General features: G+C 36.7%; 2 protein-coding genes across 4 annotated transcripts in view; one reads left to right on the top strand and one right to left on the bottom strand.

The window, feature by feature from the left end:
* Positions 1–25,831, top strand: part of C15H4orf47 (chromosome 15 open reading frame, human C4orf47) — a 141,494-nt gene that overhangs the window by 49,403 nt on the left and 66,260 nt on the right. The gene's annotated exons all lie outside the window — the stretch shown is intronic.
* Positions 1–25,831, bottom strand: part of PDLIM3 (PDZ and LIM domain 3) — a 30,481-nt gene that overhangs the window by 3,905 nt on the left and 745 nt on the right. The window contains 5 exon segments of one of the 3 annotated variants that reach the window (NM_001001637.1): positions 424–557; positions 2,372–2,635; positions 7,221–7,288; positions 15,446–15,530; positions 17,243–17,394. In NM_001001637.1, coding sequence (NP_001001637.1) covers positions 424–557; positions 2,372–2,635; positions 7,221–7,288; positions 15,446–15,530; positions 17,243–17,394 — 703 coding nt within the window. 3 annotated transcript variants of the gene reach the window in all.

A 25,831-nucleotide genomic window follows, 5' to 3' on the forward strand; every position in this document is an offset into this window, starting at 1 on the left:
CTTGTGAGGATTAAATAATCATGTATGCAAAGCACTTAGCATAGGTTTGAAACACAGTAAGGGTTCATTCTAGCATTATTTAAAAATTTTGATGATCATGATGTGGGGGAGGTTGGGAAATTTTGCCATATCAATTCAAAAATGTATTTATGATCTGTAAGCTAAGCTAGTCCTTGACTGCTGCGGATGGGATTTATCATTGGTGCCCTTTAACCACCAAGTTCGTGGCTACTTGGATATGCCCCAGGAGTGCCTTTCTTAAACCAGGCACCACCCACATCCTTTTTAGCAAAGATTAATTTGATGACTGATTATAATTGGTTTTTGGACTCTCATTCCCATTATGTTTGCTGTCCTCCTAGCCCCTGACACTTCCAAGAGCCTCTATCAATCACGTTTCAGTAGACGTTCATGACTGCTTACCAGGGCCATCATTAACTAGTTCCTGGAGCACTCTGAAGGAGCCTGACTGGCGAGGCTGAGTAGGTTCATTCCGGTTGTCATGGAGCATCCGGTACACATCTGATTGTGGGGGCACGGAGGCAGTGGTGGGTTCACTGAAACACAACATGGTGGGCAAAGCAGCATCAGGAGCATTGTGTATATGCAAGAAGTCACAAGATATCAATAAGCAGTGACCACTATATTTACAGCAACAGAGATTCAGTATTTTCAAGCAAGCCTCTATTATAGTTAAGAATATAATGTGAACTCACATGGGTTGTCTTAAAGATATCATTAATTAATCTGAGGGGTCACATCAGCACTTCTCCATGTGGCACAGTCTTTTGGAGGGCAACTAAAATGTGTTAGGAAATAGTAATTTAAAAAATAATGCTTGTGTCTGATGAATATATAATTATATTAACCTTTCTCAGAAAAAGAGGCAACATGCACATGATAGAAAGTGCAGGTGTGAGCCCAGTTTGATTATTGTCCATCATAAAGATGTCAATGAAATTCAGATTCATTTCTGCTGTTAAACCAAAGGATATGGTTTGGTTTTGTTAGCTCCTGGAAACAACACATTTTGCTTGTAAATTGAAGAAATTCAACTGGTCAGTGTTTGAAATGTATATATAATACAGCAACTTTCACATAGAAGTCAGTTATATTGGCTACTACCTAGCCACATTATAATTCATCTCTGAAAATGATAGAAGTTTTTTTAAAAATAAATTTTCTATAAATATATTCATGATAAACAAAAAAAATGCCACAATAAAACTACATGTCAGGCACTAAATGTTTTATTATTTTATGTCATTTAATTGCATTATCTAGTTGCACGTATTTTTATTATCTATATCATATTCAGAAATAACCACCTTACATATCTGAAATTCCTTGCAAAATAACTTGGAAATATATTATGCTATTATTATTTCATTGTATTCATCCCAAGAGTTATCTTTGGCACTCATGAGCATTGTAATACTTTATAAGAAGTGGTTCTATAATATTGAAAGAAAAATTGGATTTTTTTTTTTTTTTTTTTTTTTTTGCTTTTTAGGGCTGCACCCATGGCATATGGAAGTTACCAGGCTAGGGACTGAATCGGAGCTGAAGCTGCCTGCCTACACCACAGCCACAGCAATGTGGGATTTGAGCCACCTCTGTGACCTACACCACAGCTCAAGGCAATGCTGGATCCATAACCCATTGGGCAAAGGCAGGGATCAAACCCTCATCCTCATGGATACTAGTTGGGTTTGTAGCCTGCTGAGCCACAAATGGGAACTCCCGATTTATCTGATAATAAGTCTTTTTAATTGAATACATTTGATGGCAAAAGTACTTTGAACAAATATGCATAATAAGGAAGAAATTAGTCAAAATAGAGGCCAGTGTTAACTAAATATCTACATTAATAGCTTGAAATATTCACTTATAAACCCTTCCTTATTCATGGCAAAAATTTTTAATGGAAAAATAATTAACTCTCCACAGATGCCATTAGAAGAGAGAAGAGGTATCACCTCTTTTAAAACTTCTCTGAAGCTCCCTGCCCTCCCCCAGTTTTTGATTCCCAAAAGAAGAAACATAGTCTACTAGATTATGAATCACTTTGAAGAAGAATTATACTAGAACTTTATAAAGTTCATTGTAGTTTTTCAAAAAACATATATCCATTTGGTCTTTCCATGATTTCATTTTATTGCAATTTGTCACATAAAACTCTACTTGGTTAATTCTTCGAATCACCTTTATCATTAGGCCTAGATATTTGCAATAAATCCTTAGTATTTTTTTCTTGAAAGCTTTTCGCATAGCTTTCTCCCCATTAAGACAATGCTACAAAAGACCAGTAAAGTCGACATTGCCCATATGTTTAGTTAACATGCCCACGGTTCAAAAAGACTCATATTACCTCATTGAGGGTGTTTCCCCTAGAGCTGTTGAAACCTGACCCTGAAGTGTTTCCATAATATTGTCATCTGAGTACAACTGCATAGGTGTATTAAACTGAGCATGTACAATCTTCACACCAGGAAGTTCCATTTCCAAAGGAATGTTAGGGGCCATCTTAGCAGCAACTTTCAAGTCACCTGGGCAAATAGTACTAAGAGTACTGACAGAAGAAGGGGTGCTACGTCCACTGCCACCGTCAATACCGGACGGAGTACTGCATCCACTGTGTTAATGACCACGTGACACAGAGATGACACAGGAACCAGAACATCAGACAGGAGAACACAGAGAACAAGTGCAGAAAGGTTAGAAGGAATTGAAGACAAAAAGTAAGAGGTGAATTAAATCCAGTGAAAAAGAAATGTTTATTTCTGGTGAGAATTTATTTTGAAAGGGGTAGACAATTAAAACTTCATAATTGAAAAAAGTTTAACAAAATCAAAGGGTACAGGTGATATTGCATTTTTTGGCTCTATTCTACTTGACCATATGCTCTCCTAGGCAGAAGTTACACATAAAAAAAGTTGTGTGTAAAGGAAATGGTTCAGGGAAATTACTGGATATCATTTTACTTTCTGAGCTACAGTATTTAAAACTAAAGTATTAATGAATGATAATACCTGAATATGGAGCATGACTATCCAATCAAATATTTAGGTTAAACGTTTCAAAATAAGTATTTTCAGAAATGCAGTTGGGCTTTAATTAAATAGGAAATGGCCACTTGTAGGTTATATGATAATTATATTTTAAGACCATTTTGTAAATGTTTTATTGTTACTATTTTAACCTTTTCTATTTTCATTCTTTAATTTTGTGAAGACTACACTTTAAATTGTTCGGTGATTTAATGAAAGCTCTAGAAATAGCCAATAAATGCCTGTCACCTTGAAATTAATGATTAGAGGGCAAACAAGGTGATTTCAAACTCTTTGAGTGTGACTTAGGGCTAAGATATAAATATATATATTTCTTTTATACAGTTATTTTGTGTAAAATTTTGGAAGCACACATATATTTCCATGCACATTTCTCATTTCCTTTTAGAGGCAAGCTAAGTGAACTTGTTATTAAAACATCAGAAAGGCCAATCATGCAATTTTAAGAAATTTCATATTTTCTATGAATAGAATTCTCTATGGATAGGAGGTTAGTCATAACTGACATGCTGATGACTAAAAAGTCATTTTTTCTATGTTCATTTTAAGTGCAGCATGAAAAATGCATTTTTTGAAGAAAATGCTAAAGACAAAGCCAAAAGAAATATTAGTATTCATGTAAACCTCTCTCATGCCTGCAGATTAGTGTTGCTGTAAGCTGAAGACAGAGAACAATTTATATACTGTGTTTAAAGTCAGTATTCTCTTAGGGCTCAATTATGGCCCCATAACTCTTTAGGACTACTAATGCCATCCTCAGCCCCATACAGAGAGCAAAAGCCAAAAGGCAATATTTATTAGTCATTGATTTTGTAGGTTTCATCAGTGTGTAGCCTGATCAGTCTGGGCAACCCATATCACTAAGTGAATTAAAAAATTTTTTGTGTTGTGTTATCCAATTCAACCACGTGCGCAGATTAAACGAGACAGACTAAATGAGAATGTGAACTTGCTCCTTCACTCCCAGCTGCTGAGAACCTATTTGAAACTCAATCAGTAGATTGGTTGATCACATACAAAAATATCAAGTGGTTTATTCACTGTTATCATAGGCTCAACACTATACTGGCTGTTGAGATCTACTCCATTTGGTTAAAGAAAATAAATAAAATTTCAGTTATAGTCCTGAAAGTTTAGTCAGGATCATATTGATGTGACCTCAGTAGTGTGAAGTTTATGAAATTGCCATTTAGGGATTTGAAACACTGAGTTCAGCACTGGGAGACTTGAGCTCAAAATAGTGAAACTTTTCAGCAAGCATTTATAACCACTCTGACCTTACTGTGTGCCAGATATACTGCGAGATAATGGAGAGGTAAATAAACTATGGCCAACTTGGAACGTAAAGATATACCTTATTTTACAGGTGTAATTAGTATTATTAACACTTTTTCTATTATTAGTGTTCTTATGTACAGGCATGTTTGTATATATAACTTTAAGCAGATATGGCATCTTCTATTTCCTAGTTTCCTTATTATCTGTTTAGAGGCTTCTGCCTATTGACTAGATAGGGAACAAACCCTAGGCCAACAAGAATTACCTTTTTATAAATATCTAGGACAATTTTAAAAGCTCTCTTGAACTGATGCTTTAAATGGTATAGTTCTCATGGACTCCAGTCACTGTGCAGACCATCGTGGGTCACCATAACCTATTCCTGTGACCTGGAAAGGTAGATGCTACTAAGATTTCTTGACATTGACTTACTGGCTTGGAAACCTGTAAGGCTATCTAAGGTGTACTATCATACACCTGGATAGATTGTTAGGCAGAACTGATTTCCCTGTTATGTATACAGACTTTTGGGGACATGCTTCTGGAAGCAACTTGTGCAAAAATCACTCATTGGATAGTATTTTATGTTTTGGATCTATAACATGCCTTCTATATATTTTTAATGATAGCTTTGGCTTTAAACATTTTAATATTTTCATGTGAAAATGCTGGTCTTTCAATATGCTTCAATTATGATGAAATCATTAAAAGAACCATAAATAGTAGGAAGACTCTAGGAAGATGAAATATTAGCATATCTAACTTCTGATTCAAAAGTTGTTTGGTAATGATATACTTATTGCTTGATAAATAGCCACTCAAAATTCCACCTTGATGAAGAATCATTTGGTAACAGCACAAAATTCAGAAGCTAGAGCAAATAGTGTGGGGGTACAGGAAGAAAGGACAGATAGTAGAAGCATCTTTACAATTTTTAAGGGTTTGTACTGGTACCTGCTTTTTAAGCAAATCCTCTCATCCCTGTTTTTCCTCTCCCCTCTTCCGAATATAGCTAGATTGAAAGGCAACTTACAATGACCAAATTATGAGTGGCTTGTAATTTTCACTTACATAACTATATCTCTCTGACTTTCCCTGAATTTTTATAAAATTAAGTGTTACTGGTCTTTAGCAAAAGCAAGATCTGTATTACCCTATCATTTATGCAAGCTTCCTGAAGTCCTCTAGCTCAAGTGAGTGAACCTACAGTTATGCTCACCTCAAAAGAATGCAAGTACACCAGTTCTACTGTGTTTTTTAAGGAAGACTTTATATACATTATATATATATTCAATAGCAAAAGAGCATTTTAACTTTTAATCCAGTTTTTTATGTTATTGAGAGTGGGGTTGGGAAGCCGTTGAATGTGGAGAAATAGAGAAAAGACGCAGAGGAAAATGGTATGAAGGAGGAAAAACCAAGAGAAACAAACAAAAAAGAAGGATTATATGGATTTGCCAGTGTGAGCGAGGGGTAACAGCTCCTGATTCTTCTTGCTACTTAGGAAGTATGATTAGGCACTATTGAGATTCTGTTCCTTTACCTAATGAACATTTGATGAGCATTTACTCTGTCCCAGCCTCATTTCTAGATGCTGGGGATATAATACGTCTACATTTTGGTAGGGTAGATGTATTTGGTAGTCATTGCCTTTTTAGCATCCTTTTCTTGCTCTTCTACTCCATTGCTTCTGAGTCTGATATCACAAAATTTCCTGGCTTATTTTGAGGTAATTCTCTGCTTCACTAGCTTATGGAAAAGTCTGCACATAGAAATCTTACATCAAGTTGATGACGGACCATCCTTAGCAGGCATCATAAATTCAGATGTTTCCAGGGGCCAGGAGAGTCACACATATATGAAAATGGACCAGGTATCATATGCTTAGGAGTGATGGGCATTTTGCCAGAGTAGATGTTCCATCTAAAGGCACTTCCTTAAATTTAGTATTTTTAAACAATGAAAGGGTTAAATAAAACACTGTGACCTGACTCCACCTATGGAACAGTATTTGGGACACCTGGTGTAGATCATTATTCAGTGATCCTAACCTGTTACGATCAAGCCAGCCTAACCACCAACTTCTTTCCTCTGGGCTGATTGTTGTAGCTGAGGTCAGAGGAATGGGTTTGAGGTTTCTTGAAGTCACTGTTTCCTGATGTGTCAATACAGGGCATTAATGTCTTTCCTCCTTGGTTGGAATTCAGTTTCTAGAGATGATATGAAAAGGATCATCTGAAGATGATCTGTTTCTTCGACTGACAGACAAGAAGAGAGATTGCTCATTATCATTCCAATGTGTGCACAGTTATCCATGAGGCTGACCCGCTAAATCCCCTTCCCTCCCAACTCTTTCTTTCTTTACACTTACTATTCCCCAGGTGGAAAGTTCCTTTTCAATGGACTCTCTTCCTTGGCAAGTATCCATAAGAATGTGGTCTCAAACATATAAAGCTACACCAGCCTTTCTACGTTTGCTTCACCTGCTTCCCTCCACCTGACCCGGGGGCTCATTTTCATTTTTGTTCCTGCTGACGGGGCCTTCCTGACCTGGGTTGGGGATGTCTGCCTGCCTCAAAGGTCACCGTGTTCTGGATGGGATCCTCAGAACAGCAGGGGTATTAGTTATAAATACACACAGTGATTGCATAATATTTCACAGCTCTATAATCTTTTCAATATTTACTCTCAGGAATGGAGGCTGGTTGGTGCTTATTCTCTGCTAAGTGAGCTTGTTTTTTCTTTTGCTTTTGAAATAAGCTTCAAAATGAGAAAAGTCACTGCAAACACCTAAGAGTTACATTTCTTGGTGATTAGTAGGATTGTTAAAGAGGCATGCACTCCAAACTTCACACTCTTAAAGCTTATGACCTGCTTCGGCCTGGGATTATGAAAGGTTTGGGCCGAATATTGTGCTTGTGTTCAAAGTAGTTCACATCCTGTAAAAACAAAGGGTTAAAAAAGTCCCTCAGTAGAAGATTAAAATATATATTTTAGGTAAAATGAAATGAACAGTAATTATACAGAAAGGATTATTTACGACCAAATACTGACATGACTAGGAAGTGTGAAGATGGCACCAGAGTGATTTCTTCCCTTTAATCATCTATTTACTAAAGATTCGGGAACTGGTGGATTGGACTCCAGAACCTTGGAAACATGTTCTAGATGCTTGTCTTTAGAATAAAAATCTGCGCTCTCAGGAAAGTGAAAATAAAACAGCAAGAGCTGGACTTTTGAAAGGAAAAGAAGCTGTACTGTCACCATTAACATGGTGGCCAGAGACCAAGTCGGATACTTACTTTTGCGGTGAACTAGGAATGAGACCCCGCAGCTGTCCGTGAAGCGCATCTTGTATATTGCTAGTTGAATAGAGCCCAATGGGTGAGTTATAGGAAGCGCTCACTACCTGTCTTTTGTCATCAATGTTTGCTGCTGCAACAAAAGGCTGGGCCCTTCTGTTGTGCGCGGCACCAATGGGTTTGAACTCCTGTACAACGGCAGACAAAATACACAGAGCCACAGAATGCACCACACAGCCGTTAATGCGCAAACCAACAGCATCGCTCTTGTTAATCAAGGCTTCTTTACCCACTACAAGATTAATGGCCAGGTTAAAGGAGGACTACATTTGAGTGAACTTTACATGTGTCGTGTTCATCCACCGGATATTAAGGTGCAAAGGAACTGACCTTATTTAAAATATTATAAAATAATTCAAATACTGTACCTTTTGTCCACTCCCTACTGACTTCTACATCGAGAGTTTTAAAGAAATTCTTGTATGACTCATTTGAAAACAGAAGTTTTGTTTCAGAAATGAGATTTTTGGCATACAAAAATTATTCTACTTATTTTCTCAAGTAGATCACACATATGCTTTCTCTTCTATTAATATCTTAAAATTTCCCCAATTTTTAGGAAATGGGAGAATAAAACAAATGGAGTGAGCATTTATGAATAACTGTACTGAGTTATCTTAACTAATCCAAGTATTTTTCTTAATACCTACAACAAAACCCAAAATTCTTAATTGGCCTTAAGATATAATCTTAAATTTAGAAAAAATAATGAGTGAAAAGATGTTCCTTATGAAGCAGGAATAACATTTATAGACAGCCCTCCCTTTTTTTGTGATGATTTAATATTGTCTGTTCATGCTTATTTTAGTCCTAGAAAGACTCAAGTCAGAATTCAGAGATGGCTAATGTATATGATTCACAGAAGGATTTTCACTTTATTGCTTGGAGAAAAGGAGCAAACTTCAGTTCTAAACTCTGAGTTTGAAACATGTCTGAATGATCAGAAACTCTGTATTATTATCTTTTAATGTAGGAGTCAAGTTTTCCAGTTTCTATACAGATTTGTAGTTTTGTAGAGGCATTGATTTTTTTTCTAAGCAATAGAAGAAAACCAAAAGGGAGTGCTAAAAATACACATGAGCTGATTCTTTTTCCAAATCTTTTCATTTGGCAGAATTTGTAAGATATATCTTTATCATATTTTCACTCACATTCACATCCACTTCCTTTACTTCTGTGCCCGTGCCACCAGTGTTTCCTGGGGATCTCAAATAGTGCAAATATTTATGACTATTTGAACTGTTAATGGAGACCATTCTTATTTTTTAAAAAAGATCTTGTAATATTCTTGTTTGTGTCATTTTTTAATGACACATTTTTAAATCTTCTTATCATTATAGATGAGTAAGTTGTGGGATGGTGATTTTTAGAAAAGAAATTGTATTCCTTTTTTAGGGGTGGAACCAGAGTTCCACAACACCTTCCTTTAGGAAGCTGCAGGATGTTTCATATTAGTTCTCCTGAGCACGCAATTGTCATACATACTGCCTATTCTCCTTTCTGGGCCTATTGGCAAAGCCCACTTAAAAAATAGGACAAAGCAAATGGGGTTCAGCTTTAAATACTAGCCCTACTGAATCTTTGACTCCAGCTGCCCCACATCTCATGCTACCTGAACACTTGTAATGTGGGAAAGAGGAGCTTTTCTCTCTTGTCAACCTTGGGCAACATATTTTAATAGCCTCCTGAACTTGAAAAGAAGATCTGAATTGAGTACAACAGCCAATGATTCTATAGTATGATTGAATTGATTAATGTCTCCTTGACTCAGTTTTTTAATCTCCAGAATAATGGCTCACTGCCTAGGACTTAGTTGGGTGACAGTATTATTGGTGATAATAGCAGAATGATTGCAAAACATGGCTTTACAAAAATGCTGAATCCCAGAACATGTGAAAATGTGGGTAGTAAAACATTTATATAGCAGTATAATCTGATTGTTTTGGAAGATTTAAAAATGAATTTGGATTGGCCGATTTATGATTAACCATTATGATGAGCCATTATTATGGCATGAAAAAAGTGAATGGGAAATAATTGTAAGTAATGACAATGGCCATGATTCAAGCTTTTGTTACTTTGGATGTGAAAGGAGACAGAAGGCTAATTGCTTAATTTACTTTTGGTGGATTATAAATCTCTCAGGTTAATTAAAAGAGTGACTCAGGCAGTACTGAAACACTCAAGCTTTGTGTAATTTAGCTTTTTTAAAAAAGATAAGTGTGATATGCCTTAAAGATCTTGGTATATAGAATTGAATTTACAAAAGTTATCTGTGTGATGGCTTTATGGGAGAAAAATCTCTGTCCTTATTTCTTCTTAGTCTTAAAATGATAAATAAACACGGATGGTCCTGTAAGCGAGGCATCTTCCCTGAAAGTATTTGTGCAATAATAATCGCTAGTATTACTTCCAAAAAGCAGCACATAAGTTAATCAGCTCCAAGCTTTTTCTTCACCATTTTCAGTTTTAGTTTTGTATTGCGAAGGTCACAAAAGTGTACTTTGTTAAAACAATAAAACCCTCTTTTTTTTTTTTTTTTTTTTTTACTCAGATCATAAAAGGAAGTGTTTCTAATAGAGGCTTCAAACATTTGTATTCAGGCTTCGCAAAGCATTAGTTTACAGGCTGCTGGAGTCATTCCAAAAAAAAAAAGCGCAATGAAGTGTATAAACTAAAGGTAAACAAAAATGTAAATATGGCACTGAGAGAGAAGGGTCTATCCTAGTCTTACATCATTGTTGATGGGCAAACAGAATCAAAAGACAAAACAAATTAGAAGTTCGCTATCCCACTTTTATTCCTTTTTATTTTTTTCCTGGAAAATCATTAGTAATGGAAAATACCAGCAACAAATTTATATAGCAGTTAATATAGTCCAGCTCTTGTGTTTATTCTATCCAGACAAAAGCATCCAAATCATCCCTTCTCTTAGGAATTCAATAAGTGATCATTGCAATTAATTAGATTTTTAAAGATCATTTTTAAGTGTTAGGAGCTCATATTAAGGAATAATATTTTGAGTAAAAGCTAAGTAACTTGACAGGGATCCACTGACTCTGGGAGAATGAAATTCTTGACAACAGTCTCCCAAGTCCTTGAAATTACCTCAGCAACGACACCATTCAAAGACAGTTCACCTTTCAGCTTCCTGGACAAAGATTCATTCTGAGCACTGAGGCAACCAACCCTAACAGAAACAACATGTTTGATGCATGTGTGATAATATACAGATCTATTTGTTTATAAGAAAAAATGGTGGCAAAATGAGGGAAACAAACTATATCAAGTGATCATATATTTGATCAAACCACCTTGAGTAAATGATTATATTTTATTGTGTTTGGGATTTATGAGAAATCCTCACCCCCCCTTCTCATGCTCAGCCCTAAAGTGAAAAATAGTCATTCTTATAATTATTTTTTCTTCAGTGATCTGTTTCAAGGTTTCCTCATATCTCATTGGGGCAGAGTTTGGGAAATTTTCTGAAAATTTGTTTTGTGTAAAATCATTGTAGCATAAAGTTATTTTATGAAAATACAACTTCAACCCATACCCACTTGACTTTGCCTGAAATGTCTTTATTATCAAATCTTTATTGAAAGAATGCAATCTTTTATATGAAGATGGAAACAGCTATTTTCTCATTTAGACAACAGCATTTTTATTTCTGAAAAGCACCTTTCCTGTCCTGTGGCAAATACATTATAATTTTGAATTGTTCAGCTAATATTAAACAAAGATGAGGGTAATGTTTTATTGGAAAATGTAAGCTTTGAAGAAGGACCAAGAACTCTTAACACATACCTTTAGTTTAAAGCAATGCTTCATATAGAAAAATGTACCCATCTGCTCATAGGCCATGTTCAGGATTGTATAGAAGGGATTTAGTGAATGGCAGGGGACTGATCTAAACAACATTTAAGGTTTCTTTTCAGCCTAAGATTCAAGTCTAAATTCATAAAACTAAAATTTAGCTATTTAATAATACATAAAAAAGAAAATATTAAATTTTTTAAATCAAAATCATTTATCACTATAATTGTGTAAGAAAAAAGTCCCCAAAGCCTGAACCTATTTCTAGGGGAATAAAAAAACCTAGAGATAAATACACTAACATTTTGTTATTTGTGGCTGAGCTTGGATGGTAGAATATAATGTTTTTTCCCAATGAATATATATTGCTTTTAAAATAAAAAACTGTATTTTAGTTCGATAGCAAAGGTCACATAACCTACAACAGAAGTTTAACTTGGGTTGAGAAATGAGAACTCAAATATTTTATCACTCAATGGCATTTTACTATTCATCTACGATAGCATTTTAAAGATTTAATGGCATTCGTTTTTCAGACTGACACACCTGGATTGTCCAGAAGGGATTGCTTTATTTGTAGAGTTTTCATTTGGGGAAAGAAAAGATATTTCTTTGCAAGACACCTCTTTGCATAGCTTTGTATTCCTTAAATAAAAGGAATACAAAGAATTACAGTTTAGTCTTTCTCCAGTCTTAGCCTAAAGGTCTTAAATTCTCTGTTTGATATTTATCACTGCATTTTGTTCTACTTTGTGCTATAGGATTTTTCAATAGGAGAGGTTAAGCTATGTTTTATAGGGAATGTCTGTCCTGAAGTGCCAAGTTATATGAACTAGTCTTGCAGAAATCTGGCCTGAGAATTCATAAGTATGAATATTTGGTCCTTTAGGGGAAGAACTGAAATGTTTCTTATCTCTGAGCCCTTCAAACACTGGCCTCTTGGAGAGGGTGCAAGTAAGAAATTAGTCATGACTCAAACTAATGGAATGTTCAAAGGCTCCATCTGACTGATTTCTGTAGCCCTTAACCTGTTCTTGACCTTTAAAAAAAAACCTTTCTCATTCTTTATCTTTTCCCCAATTGTAGTATCATAAATATCCATATATTGTCTTAACCCCAGAATGGAGGACACACACACTAATAAATGATTGACAAGAGGCCAGAATATTTAAAATTTGGATTATCTTTTCAAATTAATTCTTGGAATAACCATAGTCATACACTGATACTTAGAGATCTATAAAAGGGGCTTCTTCTAGAGAAAAGCTCAGACAACTACCTTGAAACTCCAGTTTGGGAGCGGTATTAGCAAAGCACAGGTTCCCATCATGCTCGAAGCTCACCCTGTGCTTAATCAAATACGCATTTGCTGAGTCACCCACATGCCAGAATGGGTGCTGCAACATGATCAGGGATCACTGGGGGTTTGGTTCTTTGGTCAAATATGTGTAGTTGGTTCCATATCTTAGCATCCCATGTCGTTGAAATCGGTTTTAAAAAATTAGAATAGACTTGTGGTTGCCCTGGGGGGAGGGGGAGGGAGTGGGAGGGATTGGAAGCTTGGGGTTAATGGATGCAAACTATTGCTCTTGGAGTGGATTAACAATGAGATCCTGCTGTGTAGCACTGAGAACTATGTCTAGTTACTTACATCGCAGTACGACAATGGGAGAAAAAATTATGTGTACATGTATGTGTAATTGGGTCCCCAGGCTGTACAGTGGGGAAAAATTTTTTTTAAAAAATTAGGAGAAATTTCGAATGGAAATGTGCAGAAGGGTGCAGTACAATTTTGGATGTGTACTCTATATGGAAGAAGGAAATTCAGAATTCTATCCAATTTGCACTAATGATAATAAGAGATTGGGGGGGGCAGTCAACACATGCCTGGATGTGAGTTTTTCCCATTTTTGTTTTTTAAAGAAAAGATTTCTTTTTCTCATGTGTTGCCTCTAAGTGATGAGTTAACGAGGGTTAGAGGAAGCAAGTGGGCTTGAGCATTATTACAAAGGGCTGTCTACAGGTGACAGCTCTGCCTGGAGAACTTTGTCCTTATTATTTTTTCCAACTGTTTCTTCTATCAGAGAAGACGCTGATTAGGGTTGTTATTCATCTACCCACTTGGGATGCTGGTAAGCCACTGTCAGCATGTAGCTCCTTTCTCACCATAATGATCACCTGTTTCATCCACTTTTATCTTTTACTCACCTACCCTGAAGAGTAGAACTCTTACCTGACCTAAATATCCCCCTCAACTTTGCTGTGCATGCAGCCCTGAGGGAGGTGCCAGAACACCAGTCTGGTTCCCAGGATTGCAATGATAGAATCAAGTTTATCTTTAGGGCCTCCAGTTCCTTTCATTCATTCATCAGCTATTTAGTGAGCATCTGTTCTGTGCTATGCCTGGGAGATTCAGAGTGAGGACAACAGACACACTGGTTCTGCCTTCATAAATATTCCGTATCCTGTTCACTCCCTTTGGGGTCTGTTCTTTCCTTCTTTTGCTCTTTGTGATGTTTAGCCTCTTCCTTCCCTCCAATCAAAAATCTAGGACAAGAGTCTGATAACGCATTCCCTTTAAAAGTTAAACTACTTAGGATGTTTCTTCTCTGGTGGTGGGGAGGGTTGTATTTAAACTGAAATATAAAATTTTAATCCGACTTATAATGACCCTTGGATAGTAATGAGGAAGACATTTCTGGTTTCCGGGAAGCTCTGTCACATAGGCAGCCTCCTTTCTCACTGTTAAGAAAGGCCAGGAAGCCTTCTGATTACAGCCTGGTTGGAGGGGATGCCATACCTAATAATAATGAGCACCCATTTAATTGAGTATCTCTCTGAGCAATTCAATGTGCCAAGTCCTTTTCTACATTATTTGAAGTCTTCAGAAACCCTATGAGACACATGTATAAATGTATTCTATATATTTTACCAAGAAGAAAATGAATGGAGGCTTATGGAGACAAGTGGAAAACTTGGACAAATTCAGGAGTTGATGATCCTGAAAGGGGAAACCTTGCCAAAGCATAAATTATGAATGTTTTCAGTTTGTTTTCTTTAAATATATATAGAAAAACCATTATTTTTAGGACTATATAATCAGTTTAGTAAGGATATTTATTTGAAAAGGTATATTCAATTTACATATCGCTGTCTCTCTAAACTTGGGGAGCTTCTGACCAAGTAGAGTTTCTAAACTCCTTTTCTTGGTTAGATTTTCCATACAGCACAACAGAGGATTGGTTTAATTTCAGTTTTTTTGGAGCTTTGGAAAGTAGACATAGTCAGATAAGCATCAGGTTATTGAATTAATTTAGCTCATTAGATAGAGCTCCCTCAAGGAAAAATCCGTGAGGATTTTTTGTAATTTTGTAATCTTTTGTAATTCAGTTGCACAGTCATGATTACATAATGCAAAACTCTTTTTCCTATTGTAAACTTAACCATAGAATGCCAGAACTGATAATTAAAGAAGGATGTAACATAAGAGCTGGGTGAAGACCTTGAGGAATTGAAGTTCACAATAACTATTAGATTAGAGACATCTGTTTCAATGGTTGACCCTATTTTTGTTTTGCTTTGTGTTAATATATTAAATTCTTGGATTACTTCATGGTCATTTGGCAGACATCCATCATAAAAAATGAAAAAATAAGTGGACCATACATAGATAGAGCCAACTTTTTCCTGATGAGAACATATTTGTCTTTTAACAAGATATTTGCCTAGGCATATTGCTCTTTTTTTTCTGATATAAGAAGGTATGGATAATATGAATTCATCTCAGAGAATAAAGACCACTGCTTTATCAGGTGGCTTATTCCAACTTTTTATATTTGCCACTTTTATCTCTTGGAAGGCATCTACTTAATTTAAAAGGAAACATAATGTGAACTTCACTTACTCCAAAATTCATACCTGTGGTTCTGATTCTAAGTTGATTTTGAAAGGATGAGCCTTCCCATCTTCAGTTACCTGTGGAGACCATAAGCGAGTTTCCGCCCTGTAAATAAAATAAAGTTTGTAAACCCTAAATTCGAATGGTTCTCTAGTGTTAGTATACTTTAATTTCCTAAATTTGTGAAAATACTATCAACCCCTCACAATTTAAGCAGAAGCAATATTCCTTGCTCATTATCCTGCACTCTCTTATTGAATCAGTATTACGTTTTTAGTGTACTTTGGAGAAGACTTGAATAGATCAAGATTGCCTTGAGCATTTCTATGGACTGAATGTTTGTGTCCTCCTCCTGCCACCCAGTTTTTTTTTTTTAATGATTTTTATTTTTTCCATTATAGCTGGTTTACAGTGTTCTGTCACCCAAATTGCTATGTTGACATCCTGATCCCCTGTGTGATGACATTTGGAGGTGGGGTCTTTGGGAGGTACTTAGGATTAGATTAGCTCATGAGTGTAGGGCCCTCATAGTGGGATTATGCCCTTAGGAAAACAAGAGGTGTGAGATTCTCTCTCTCTCTTTCCCCCTCACTCTTTCTCTTTCTCACTCTCTCTATGCACACACCAGGAAGGACTCTGTAAGGACAGGGCCAGGAACAGGGCTCTCAACGACACTGGCACCTTGACCTTGGATTTCCAGCCTCTATAACTGTGAGAAATAAATGCTTTTTGTTTAAGCCACCCAGTCTATAGTATTCAGTTATAGCAACCTGAACTGACTAAGGCAAGGACGTTGTACAGTTTCTGGAGAAAGTAGGTCTCCAGTGCATGTGCGAAGCAGTACAGGAGAGGAAGGTTCTTGAGGCACACCCTGCAGATGACCAGAGGGCAACCCTAGGTCTCCTCAACTTCCTTCCTGTCCTATCCAGGGCACCACAGGAGGCAGTGAGTGATTTGACAGGTGGATTTGTTGGCATCAAGGAGATATGCTTGTTCAACCCTTCTCATGTACCTCCTTGGGAGCATGTGGCTCCTAAGAAACTATGTGCTTGGCAGGAACACAGGTTAGACATAGATAGGGAAAGAGTCAATTTCACCCCATGATTAGCTGATTGATTGTGCCTTCTGTACCATGGCAGGAAAACAGTGAATACTACAGCAGCCGGGTAAACACACACCTTAACAACCACTATAGTGGGTATAACAATCACTATTTTCACAATTCCATTTCAGATCACGGAAATGGCAATAGATCAAGTTCAATGTCCTAATATTGTTTTTGGTCAGAAATGTCTCATTGACTAACAACTCATATGGACATGCATTCTTATGCCTTGTAAGATTCTTCTGGGCTGAATTCACTACATAAGAGCCAATGGCATACAGGATGTTAACCAGTTTTTAACATGGTCACATTTTGATGAGCATGGGATTCTTTTAGGAGCATCTCTAAATTCCATTCCATTCTCTGCCATGTTTAGAATAGCAGTATAACTAGACATGCTGCTCAGTGCTTATGAGGCCAATACCTTTAGTGGTTCTATTTTCATAGATAACTAACTGGGTTAGGAAAAAATTCTTCCAGCTACTTTCATTATTTTGACTTTCCAGAGACTTCTCTTTAGAAATCATTTTTTTAACAGCTACTAGATTGACTGGGCTTAGTGAACAACAGACCAGAGTGGCTGATAAAAAGCCAGTCAAAATTCTGGAACTTGTGATTGACCGCCTCACTGGGAAGATGGGATCATTTATGGTTCTGGTTCAGGTTCTTCTGCAAAACAGATAAAATTTTAGCACCATTAATGAAAGAGTACCTGTCAATTTTGAGACACAGCTGGTGTGCTGCTGCTTTAATCCTGTCCTGTGCATCAGCATGAGTCATGGACTCCGTCCCGTAGCCATCAATGGCCAGGATGACATCTCCAGGACACAGGTTGGCAGCTGCTGCCTTGCTTCCTGGAGTGATCTGGAAGAAATCATCACATTTTTTAAAACAACATCCTACATTATCTTGTCTTGTTCTCTTTTAAAACATCTTCTGCAACTCTCTGTTTGAATCATTTTCTTTGCTTTAAACAAAATAATTTGATTTTTATAGGGTTTTTTGTTGTTGTTGCCCAGAATTCTCCATTGGGAATATACCACCTTTGGGGAGTTTTAATATTTGAACTGAAATGATTTAGCATTCCTGTAATGCTCCTAGAATGTAGAAATCTGGAAAGATAGTCACTCTTGTATTAAAAAGAAGAAGCCAGATAATATGCAAAATTATAACTTATTGTGGACTCTTCAGAGAGCTGAAGTTGCAGGGCAACCAACTGGCTTGGGATCTAAGAAATGAGAGGAACCTCCAAGGAAAGACAAGATATAAGCATGGGCTCACCTGTATCAGAGCATAGAGGAATATGGGGCACTATACTACTGTTAAGAATTCAGCTTAAACTATGAACACATTGCTAAAGGCTGAGTATGAGATAAGCGCTGAAAGTCTGGAACCCCAGGGAACCTCAGGCACAAGGAAAGTTTGTATCTATGCAGTCTCTTCTCCATAACTGAAGAATAGATGGAACAAATATAAAACAACTAACAAGGAGTTCCTGTCATGGCTCAGTGGTTAATGAATCTGACTAGGAACCATGATGTTGTGGGTTTGATCCCTGGCGTTGCTCAGTGGGTTAAGCATCTGCTGTTGCCATGAGCTGTGGTGTAGGCTGCAGATGCGACTTGGATCCTGCATTGCTGTGGCTGTGGCATTGGCTGGCGGCTACAGCTCCAATTAGACCCCTAGCCTCCATATGCCGAGGGAGCGGCCCAAGAAAATGGCAAAAAGACAATAAAATAAAATAAAACAACTAACAAGATGATATCTTTTAACTAAACCGTACCAGTCATTACATTATACATAAATGGCCTAAAAACACATCACAGCCTGTGTTTTTAGCAGAGAATGTCAGACTAGATTTAAAAAAACAAAGAGCAAGGTCTAATTTTGTGCTGTCTATAAGAAACCATATGGTTTTCTTTTTTGTGGGGGAAGGGCACGGGGAATGATATGGGGAAAATACGGTTATTAAATGTTTAGAAAATAGCAAATCTGTAAGTATTATTTCAGATATTTCAAATTACTTCAATAAATGTCAAGTATACAGTTAAAGGCAGTGATTCCAATTGCTCTACCTGCTCCCAATTTTTCTGGGTAAACCTCAACTATTTACAGCTGCCCAATAGTTCCTATCTGGTTTTACTCTGCCTGCTTCTCTAATGTCATCTCACACCACTCCCTGCTCCTCTCATCCAAGGCTCCAAGGCTTGTTCAGTTTCCTTACAGTTCCTCAAAGAGGCTAAGCTTGCATCCACTTCTGGACTTTGCAGACCCTATTACTTGTGCCTGAAATGCTCCCCCCACTCTTTACCTGGTTGCTCTTTCTCATCCTTTAGGTCTAGAATTAAATGTCATGCTCTCAGAGAGACTGCCCCACATGTCTGACATAGCTTCTGCAGCCCTCTCCCATCATTCTCCACTGTTACACACTGTTTTTTCCTTTATGAAGACAATCTGTACATTTGTTTACTTACTTGTGTATTGTCTGTCTTCCCAACTGGAAGTTCTAGAGAATATCTGTAATACGTGTATACTCCTAATGCTTCATGGTGCGTACTCAGTGTTTGGAAATAATGAATAATTACTTGAAAAAATGAATGAAAAAGACAGTTAACTCAGAGCATGTGAAATAAAAAGAACTAGTCCTTATATACCCAAAGATTATGGCTATTGATGTCAACTTCTCCTTGTGTGTTTTGCAAGTTCCCACTATTTAGAACAGAATAATATGTAGGACTTGACTGAAAAACCTCAAGCTGCTCCAGGAATAAACTAGATCATTCCTGATGTTTAACTTGAGGATTAGTCATTAATTCATGTTTTTTGGTCTATTTATTTAACTTGTTGATTTGATTTAACTTTATGGCCTGAGATCTAAAGATTCATCTAAATGAATAAAATTGCTAAAATAAATTGTCATGTATCCTAGATCTTCACTCTCATCACAAAAATGTTTATTGTACTCACTGCATGTCTCTGATCATCTCACTGTAGCAATCATGATCATTTTCCAGTAGGGACAGTTGGTGGAAAGTGGATGAGGACAATTGAGGATTATTACAGCTTTGGGGAGGCATTTCATAGCTGCTTTTCCATTTAGAAATTCTCCCAGACTAAGAACTGTTAGAAGAACAAAAGTTTCCATCCCTGATGTGACTTGTAGAGATAAAAATAACCTCAAACTTTTAATTTTCTCTAGGTTGGCTTGTCAAAATCAGTACAATCTATTTTTAAACTTCTGGACCAGGATGCTTTTATGGGGGGTGAAGGGGGGTTTAAAACATGAGAAAGCATGGCTCAGCGTGTTTGCATTTAAGGCCTCACCTAGCTTTTCTAACGTAACCTGAAATATATAAACCAAACCTGAAATTTGGTTTATATAGAACACTTGATCATGGTATAGAAAAACCAAAATTATTTCTGAGCTCTGGTTTGGATGAGTGGAAGGTAGGGTTCTGTGTGTATCTGTCTATATAAATTTTAAACAGAGACATCTGGTATGCTGAACTTAGATACTATTACTAAATTTTATTAATAGCATTAATATGGAAGTTAACACTACCTTACATTTACCCAAAATATTACATTTGCAAAGCTCTTTCTGATACTTTGACCCTTACAATAACTCTAAGACAGGCTGAACAAAGAAGGCTGCCTCTCTTTTTCAGAGGAGATGAAGTGACTAAGGAGCCTACGGCTTCTCACTAAGGTGGGAGCAGCTGTACCACTATGTCACCAATGGTTTCATTAATCAAATAGGAAACTAGTGGTTGATAGTGATGCCAGGACCAACTTCTGACTTTGCATTCAACCTGGTAACTGAGGTCCTGGGACCTCCAAGGTGGGAGCTGATAAGAAAGAAAAACACACGTAGAGAAAGGGATGGAGACAAGGACGTGATCCTTCACTTCCTTGGTCTCAAGTTCAGTGAGGCTCATGATCAGCAAAAGACCACTAACTTGACTTGTTTTAAGTAAGTTAAACTATCTCTTTAATCATAAGAATATATTATTTCCCTGCATGATTTAATATTGTTACTTTATTATAGTATTAGTTCGCTTTTTATTTTTATTACTTTATATTATTGCTCGCAGTTTATTTTTAACGTTTTCCCAAATTAGGAGACGAGAGAGCTAAAATGAGCCAAAGAATTGTTCAATAGGTTTTTATTATTCTGTTTCATCAAGGTCTCAAATGTCAAAAGCATTTGAGAGATCATTGAAAATAGTACTGTTGGCAATCACTTAGCACATGTTTTCAAACTTGTCTGATTAGAACAATCACCGAGGGTCTTTGTTTACCATAAAGATTCCAGTCCCATTGTAGATGCCTGGAATCATGAATCAGAAGTGCTAGCAGAGGGACTAGGGAATGTGTGTGTTTAACAAGCCCCTCAGATGATTTCCATTATTCACAGCAACCTATTACTTGGGTCCGTTTGGGAAAAAAAAAAAAAACTTATTCAAATCTTGGGTGAAGCATCTATCATGTCCTATTAACTGTGGGAGACATGAGGGAAGTCCAAGATATGGATGGCCCTGATGGGATTTGTGTTAAGAGTAAAAGTGATTGAAATAGTTATGGAACAAGACAAGTATATACTGAAGGGCTGTACTGTGGGGCATGGATCTAAATGGTGAGAAATCCTAGTGTTCAGTTGTTCCCCATTACCTACAAATAAATTCCAGTGCCTCACCGGACACTGAAAGCCCTCCAGCACCTGGCTTCAATTTACATATCTAAAGCCATACCGTATACCTGTTCACCGAGTAGCTCTGTAAGTAGCACCTGGGCATGGGTATTTTCAAAAGTTACCTGGACAAGTCTAATATGCAGCCTCGGTTGAGAACTATAATGATATTTTTATACTATGGTACTAGTACACTTTAAGATGAAAAAACTGATGCTCGGAAGGTATAGGAAACTTGCTTAGGGTCACACGTCCTGTGAAAATTTGAAATTCTTCATGGTCTGTGTAGAACTACAGCTCAAGCTCTTCCACTATCCCACAATGCTACCCTTGCAGGTGATCTCTCCTCCCACTCCTCCTAACTGTTTGGCCATACTTTTTTCATGGAATCCTGAACAAGTTTGTATCATGGTATTTTGTTTACATGTCTCTTCTACTGATACAGAAACTTCTCAGGGTGTAGAAGCCCATTAAGTTATAAAAGTATCCGTCACCATGCCTTTGACATGCAGTACATTCTGCACTTAATACCTACTGGTGGGAGGTATAAATATTAGGAACAGATGAACCAGTGCTTCCATGAAGACAGGTCTTTGTTAGAACAAAATTAAGTAAATAGTTACCCTCTGAATTCACAGGTTCCATATCCAGGATTCAACCAACTGAAGTTTGAAAATATTTGAAAAAAAATTCCATAAATTTCCGAAAAGCAAAACTTGAATTTTCCACATGTTGGCAACTATTTACATAACATTTACATTATCTTATGGTACTATAAGTAATCCAGAGATGATTGAAAGTACATAGGAGGATATTTAGGTTATATGCAAATACCATTTTATGAAGGACTTGATCATTCTGGGGATTTGGGAACCCTTGAAGGGGGAATGGGGGTTGGGGGACTAAAGGGGTAGGGATGGGGGGCCCTGGAACCATCCCCCAAGGATACTGAGGGCTATCTGGAAAAAGATTGCATTCAACTATAAACATTTCTTTCTAAAAGTTCCAAATTTCCAATATAGTTTATATTAAACTACTATACTTTTCTGTGTCAAAGCCTGCAAAACTTAAGAATACAATAACAATGTACCCAAGTCCATACAGCATTCTGAGTTACAGTGATCTTGATCCTGGGTGTGCTCTGTATAGAGAGGCGGGAGGAGAAGGAAGGGGAACTGAGTGGGAAGGGACACACTGGCATCAGATGTATACAGTAACTTTACATCGTGTACACAAAAGAAGCTTGTGCTTTATTCCAAATTGGACCATTTGTGAAAACAAACCATCTGTAACTTGGCTGTGATGGTAAATCCACCTCCTGGGTGGTCCAAACACTTAAGAAAGAAAGAGGCTCCTTAGAACTTTCTTGCCAGAAAAAGAAAAGTTGCTCACTTAGAGATGTGAACCTTAAACTTTATTCTTTGTAACTCTTAGGCCATTTGTATATGGTGTTTGCAATACAGTTCCCTCCCCTACGCTGAACATCCACAACTTAAATTTATATTGAGCAAAGTATAGCACACCCTTGCCTAGAAACTACTCTCCTGCAAATCGTATCACAAGCAAACTGTTCAAAAATTTTTTTGAGATTATCTGGTGTTTGATTTACCTTACTTCTAATGTTTGTTGATGATACAAAGTTTTACACAGCCGATTAATTGTGATTTCAACTTATGGAGAGAGTTCCACTTGTAAACCCCTCCCCCAACAGAGGGTGGCGCAGAGGATCAGGGTCTGAGGACCTTGGCAACAGTTTGCCTTTGTAGAGTGTGAGGAAGGGAGGGGAGGGTATTGCTTGTAGGAAGACAGAAATTCATTTAATTGGCTTGAGGAATACAACTCATTTAGGGGACTTTTTTGAGCAAAAAAGTGTAGGCATTGGCATTTCAGTTCCTTGCATACTTAAGAATTTATCTAAAACAGACAAATCAATGAATAATAACACAATTCTTACTTTTTTTTTACTGTGGACTATTACTGAGGACAAATCTGCACATATTATGACAATAAAATTATGCCAAAGGTGAATTAATCACTCATATTGTGTCTATATTTATTCTATAACATTTATGATTTACTGGACACTGTGTTTGGCAGTTCTAGCCCTGAGGGGAGGGAATGCAGCCTGTTGGAAACAGATGTATCCCAACATCTGTGGTACAAGGCACGATATAAGGAGAGGTTGTAGGTCAAAAGCTATAGTAATTAAATGCAGGCAATGATTGCCACTGGAAGAAGGCTGGAGGGGCAGTATTTGAATGGTTTCCATAGGCACAGAGGACAATGAGGTGACTGGGGAAGAGAATTCTAGAGAAAAATGATAGCAGGAGAAAAGCCATGTTAGAGGAGTCATAAGTGGTCCAGAGTATCAGCACCAGTACCTATTTACGGAGTGAGGAAGAAAGGAGAGAGGAGGAAGAGAGGGAGGAAATGAAGTTGGAAACTTGAGTTGGGATAGCGGGTCAAAGGCACGAATACCATGCTAAAGACCACACATTCTCTTTTCTATAAATTGGGGGTGCCATTGAAGAATTTCTAAGAATGGGAAAGATGGGAGCAATCAACCATTTCATATGTATGGTGAACATGCAGGTTGAATTGGAGAGGCAGACAGCATCTAAGGGTTAAATTATAAAATCTTGACTAGGGACAATGCTAGAAAAAAAGTAAAGTGGTATATCTTGAAGACATAGACTCAGTAGGACCAGGTGGTAAGTTGGATGGCACAAAACACCTATTTGGAAATATCTGTACAATAAGCAGATTTTTTCATGTGTGTGGGGGCTTTAGGATGCAAACTTTGGCAGATGGACCTGGCAGATTCTGTCCTGCCACTTGTGGTCATTGGCAGGTTAATGAATCTCTTGAAACCTCATTCTTCTCATCTGCAAAAAGGGATATTACTACTACTACTCTTAGAGGATTATTGTGAGATTTAAGTGAATTAGTGCAACTAAAGGGTTTAGAAGAGTGCATGGCAGGCAAAAAAAATATGCTAACATATATACAACCTCATTCACTGCCTTTCAACACAGTATAAAAATTATGAAATTAACAATTATTCTACTACCTCATTACAACACTAATAATTATTTTTGTGTAATATATAGTCTTTTTCCAAATGATTTTTTTAGTATTCTTATAGTTTCAGTGGAAATATTTTCAGTTATATGTCCACTAAGGCAAAAAAGTGCAAGTGAATATGTTTTCATTTATTCAGCAAGAATCCACTGTGTGAATGGCTTTGGGGACACTTGGAATACAAAACAGTTTAGTTTTACCTGCTCTCCTTGAGTTTAAGTTAATTGAAGAGAAGAGCCATAGTCAAATGAAATAATCATATATGGTTGTGTGGGATTATTGAATCAGGTGTCAATATGAGTGATGCAACTTAGTTATGGGTTAAAAATTCAAACAGAATTGGCTTCCCAAATAATAACTGTCATTATATCAAATGTATTTACCAATAGCTCCTGCAGTCAACTCCAAAATGTAAGTTCTGCTTTCAAATAAACACTGTTGATAATGTCAGCAACTCAACGTTTCAAACATAAGATTCATCATATTGACATGTTGCACAGTAATAGCAAGATATTTCTTTTATAAATCACTGAAGGACTTTTGTGACAAAATTAGTTCCTTAGGATTTAATATAAATCTGATTTATCCTTTGTTAGGATTCAAAAGCTTATTTAATTTAAACAAATGAAAACTATACTTTAGAAACTTTAAAAATATTTTTTGGTAGAGATAATGGAAACTGCTTTCTTTAGTAAATCCATAAAAGGCATTGCTTGGCCCAGATCACTGAACCATTTTCTGCCTAATTTACTTAGGAACTTTTGGGGGGTATGTTAAGTTTTTATGAAAACACATGTCAGATGTGTTTATATGTTTTTGAAAATGTAAAACAAAGCTTGAAATGGTCCATGGTATGCATCTGTGTGAAACATGTTTTGAAACCCAAAAGACACTGGTTCTTAAAACTCTTAAGTCCAATGGAATATAAAAGGCATCACCTTGCTTAAAATTTATGTGAATGTATCAGATTATAAATTATAGTTATGAAATACATTATAAGCAGTAAGGAAGGAAAATAAAGCATAGTAAAGGTACAAATATTATGAAAGTTTGCTTTTAAAATTAGGTTCAATATGCTTTATATGTGGTAACTGAAATAAAAACAATAATTTTCTGTTAAGTAAACACATGTTGAAAAAATCAGGTAGACCAACTATAAAGTTACTGACAGGACAGATGCTGAAGTTTCCATTTTCTTTTGTTCCTAATTAGACAATACTTTAGAGAATATCAAGTCAGGAAAGCTTGACTTTGATACTGAAGTATGACCTTCAGAGTTTTAGGCTGAGTGATGGTCCTCCATCAAGTAAACAAAACTATCTGACACGTTTTCTTTTTAGTTTGAGTTATAGATGATGATTTCTAAGCCAAATTCTAGCTTTGGAAAATATTTATTCAAAATGCCTGGAAACCCAGGAATACGGATTAGTAATATGTTCCCTGTCTGGGCTGATATGAGCAGTTCCGACTTGGCCGGCCCAGGTTGTGCCCTGCTGAAGTTTTCATCCAGTCAAAGAAGGCATTCAGATG

The sequence above is a fragment of the Sus scrofa genome, chromosome 15 (assembly GCF_000003025.6).
Source record: "Sus scrofa isolate TJ Tabasco breed Duroc chromosome 15, Sscrofa11.1, whole genome shotgun sequence".
Classification (NCBI taxonomy): domain Eukaryota; kingdom Metazoa; phylum Chordata; class Mammalia; order Artiodactyla; family Suidae; genus Sus; species Sus scrofa.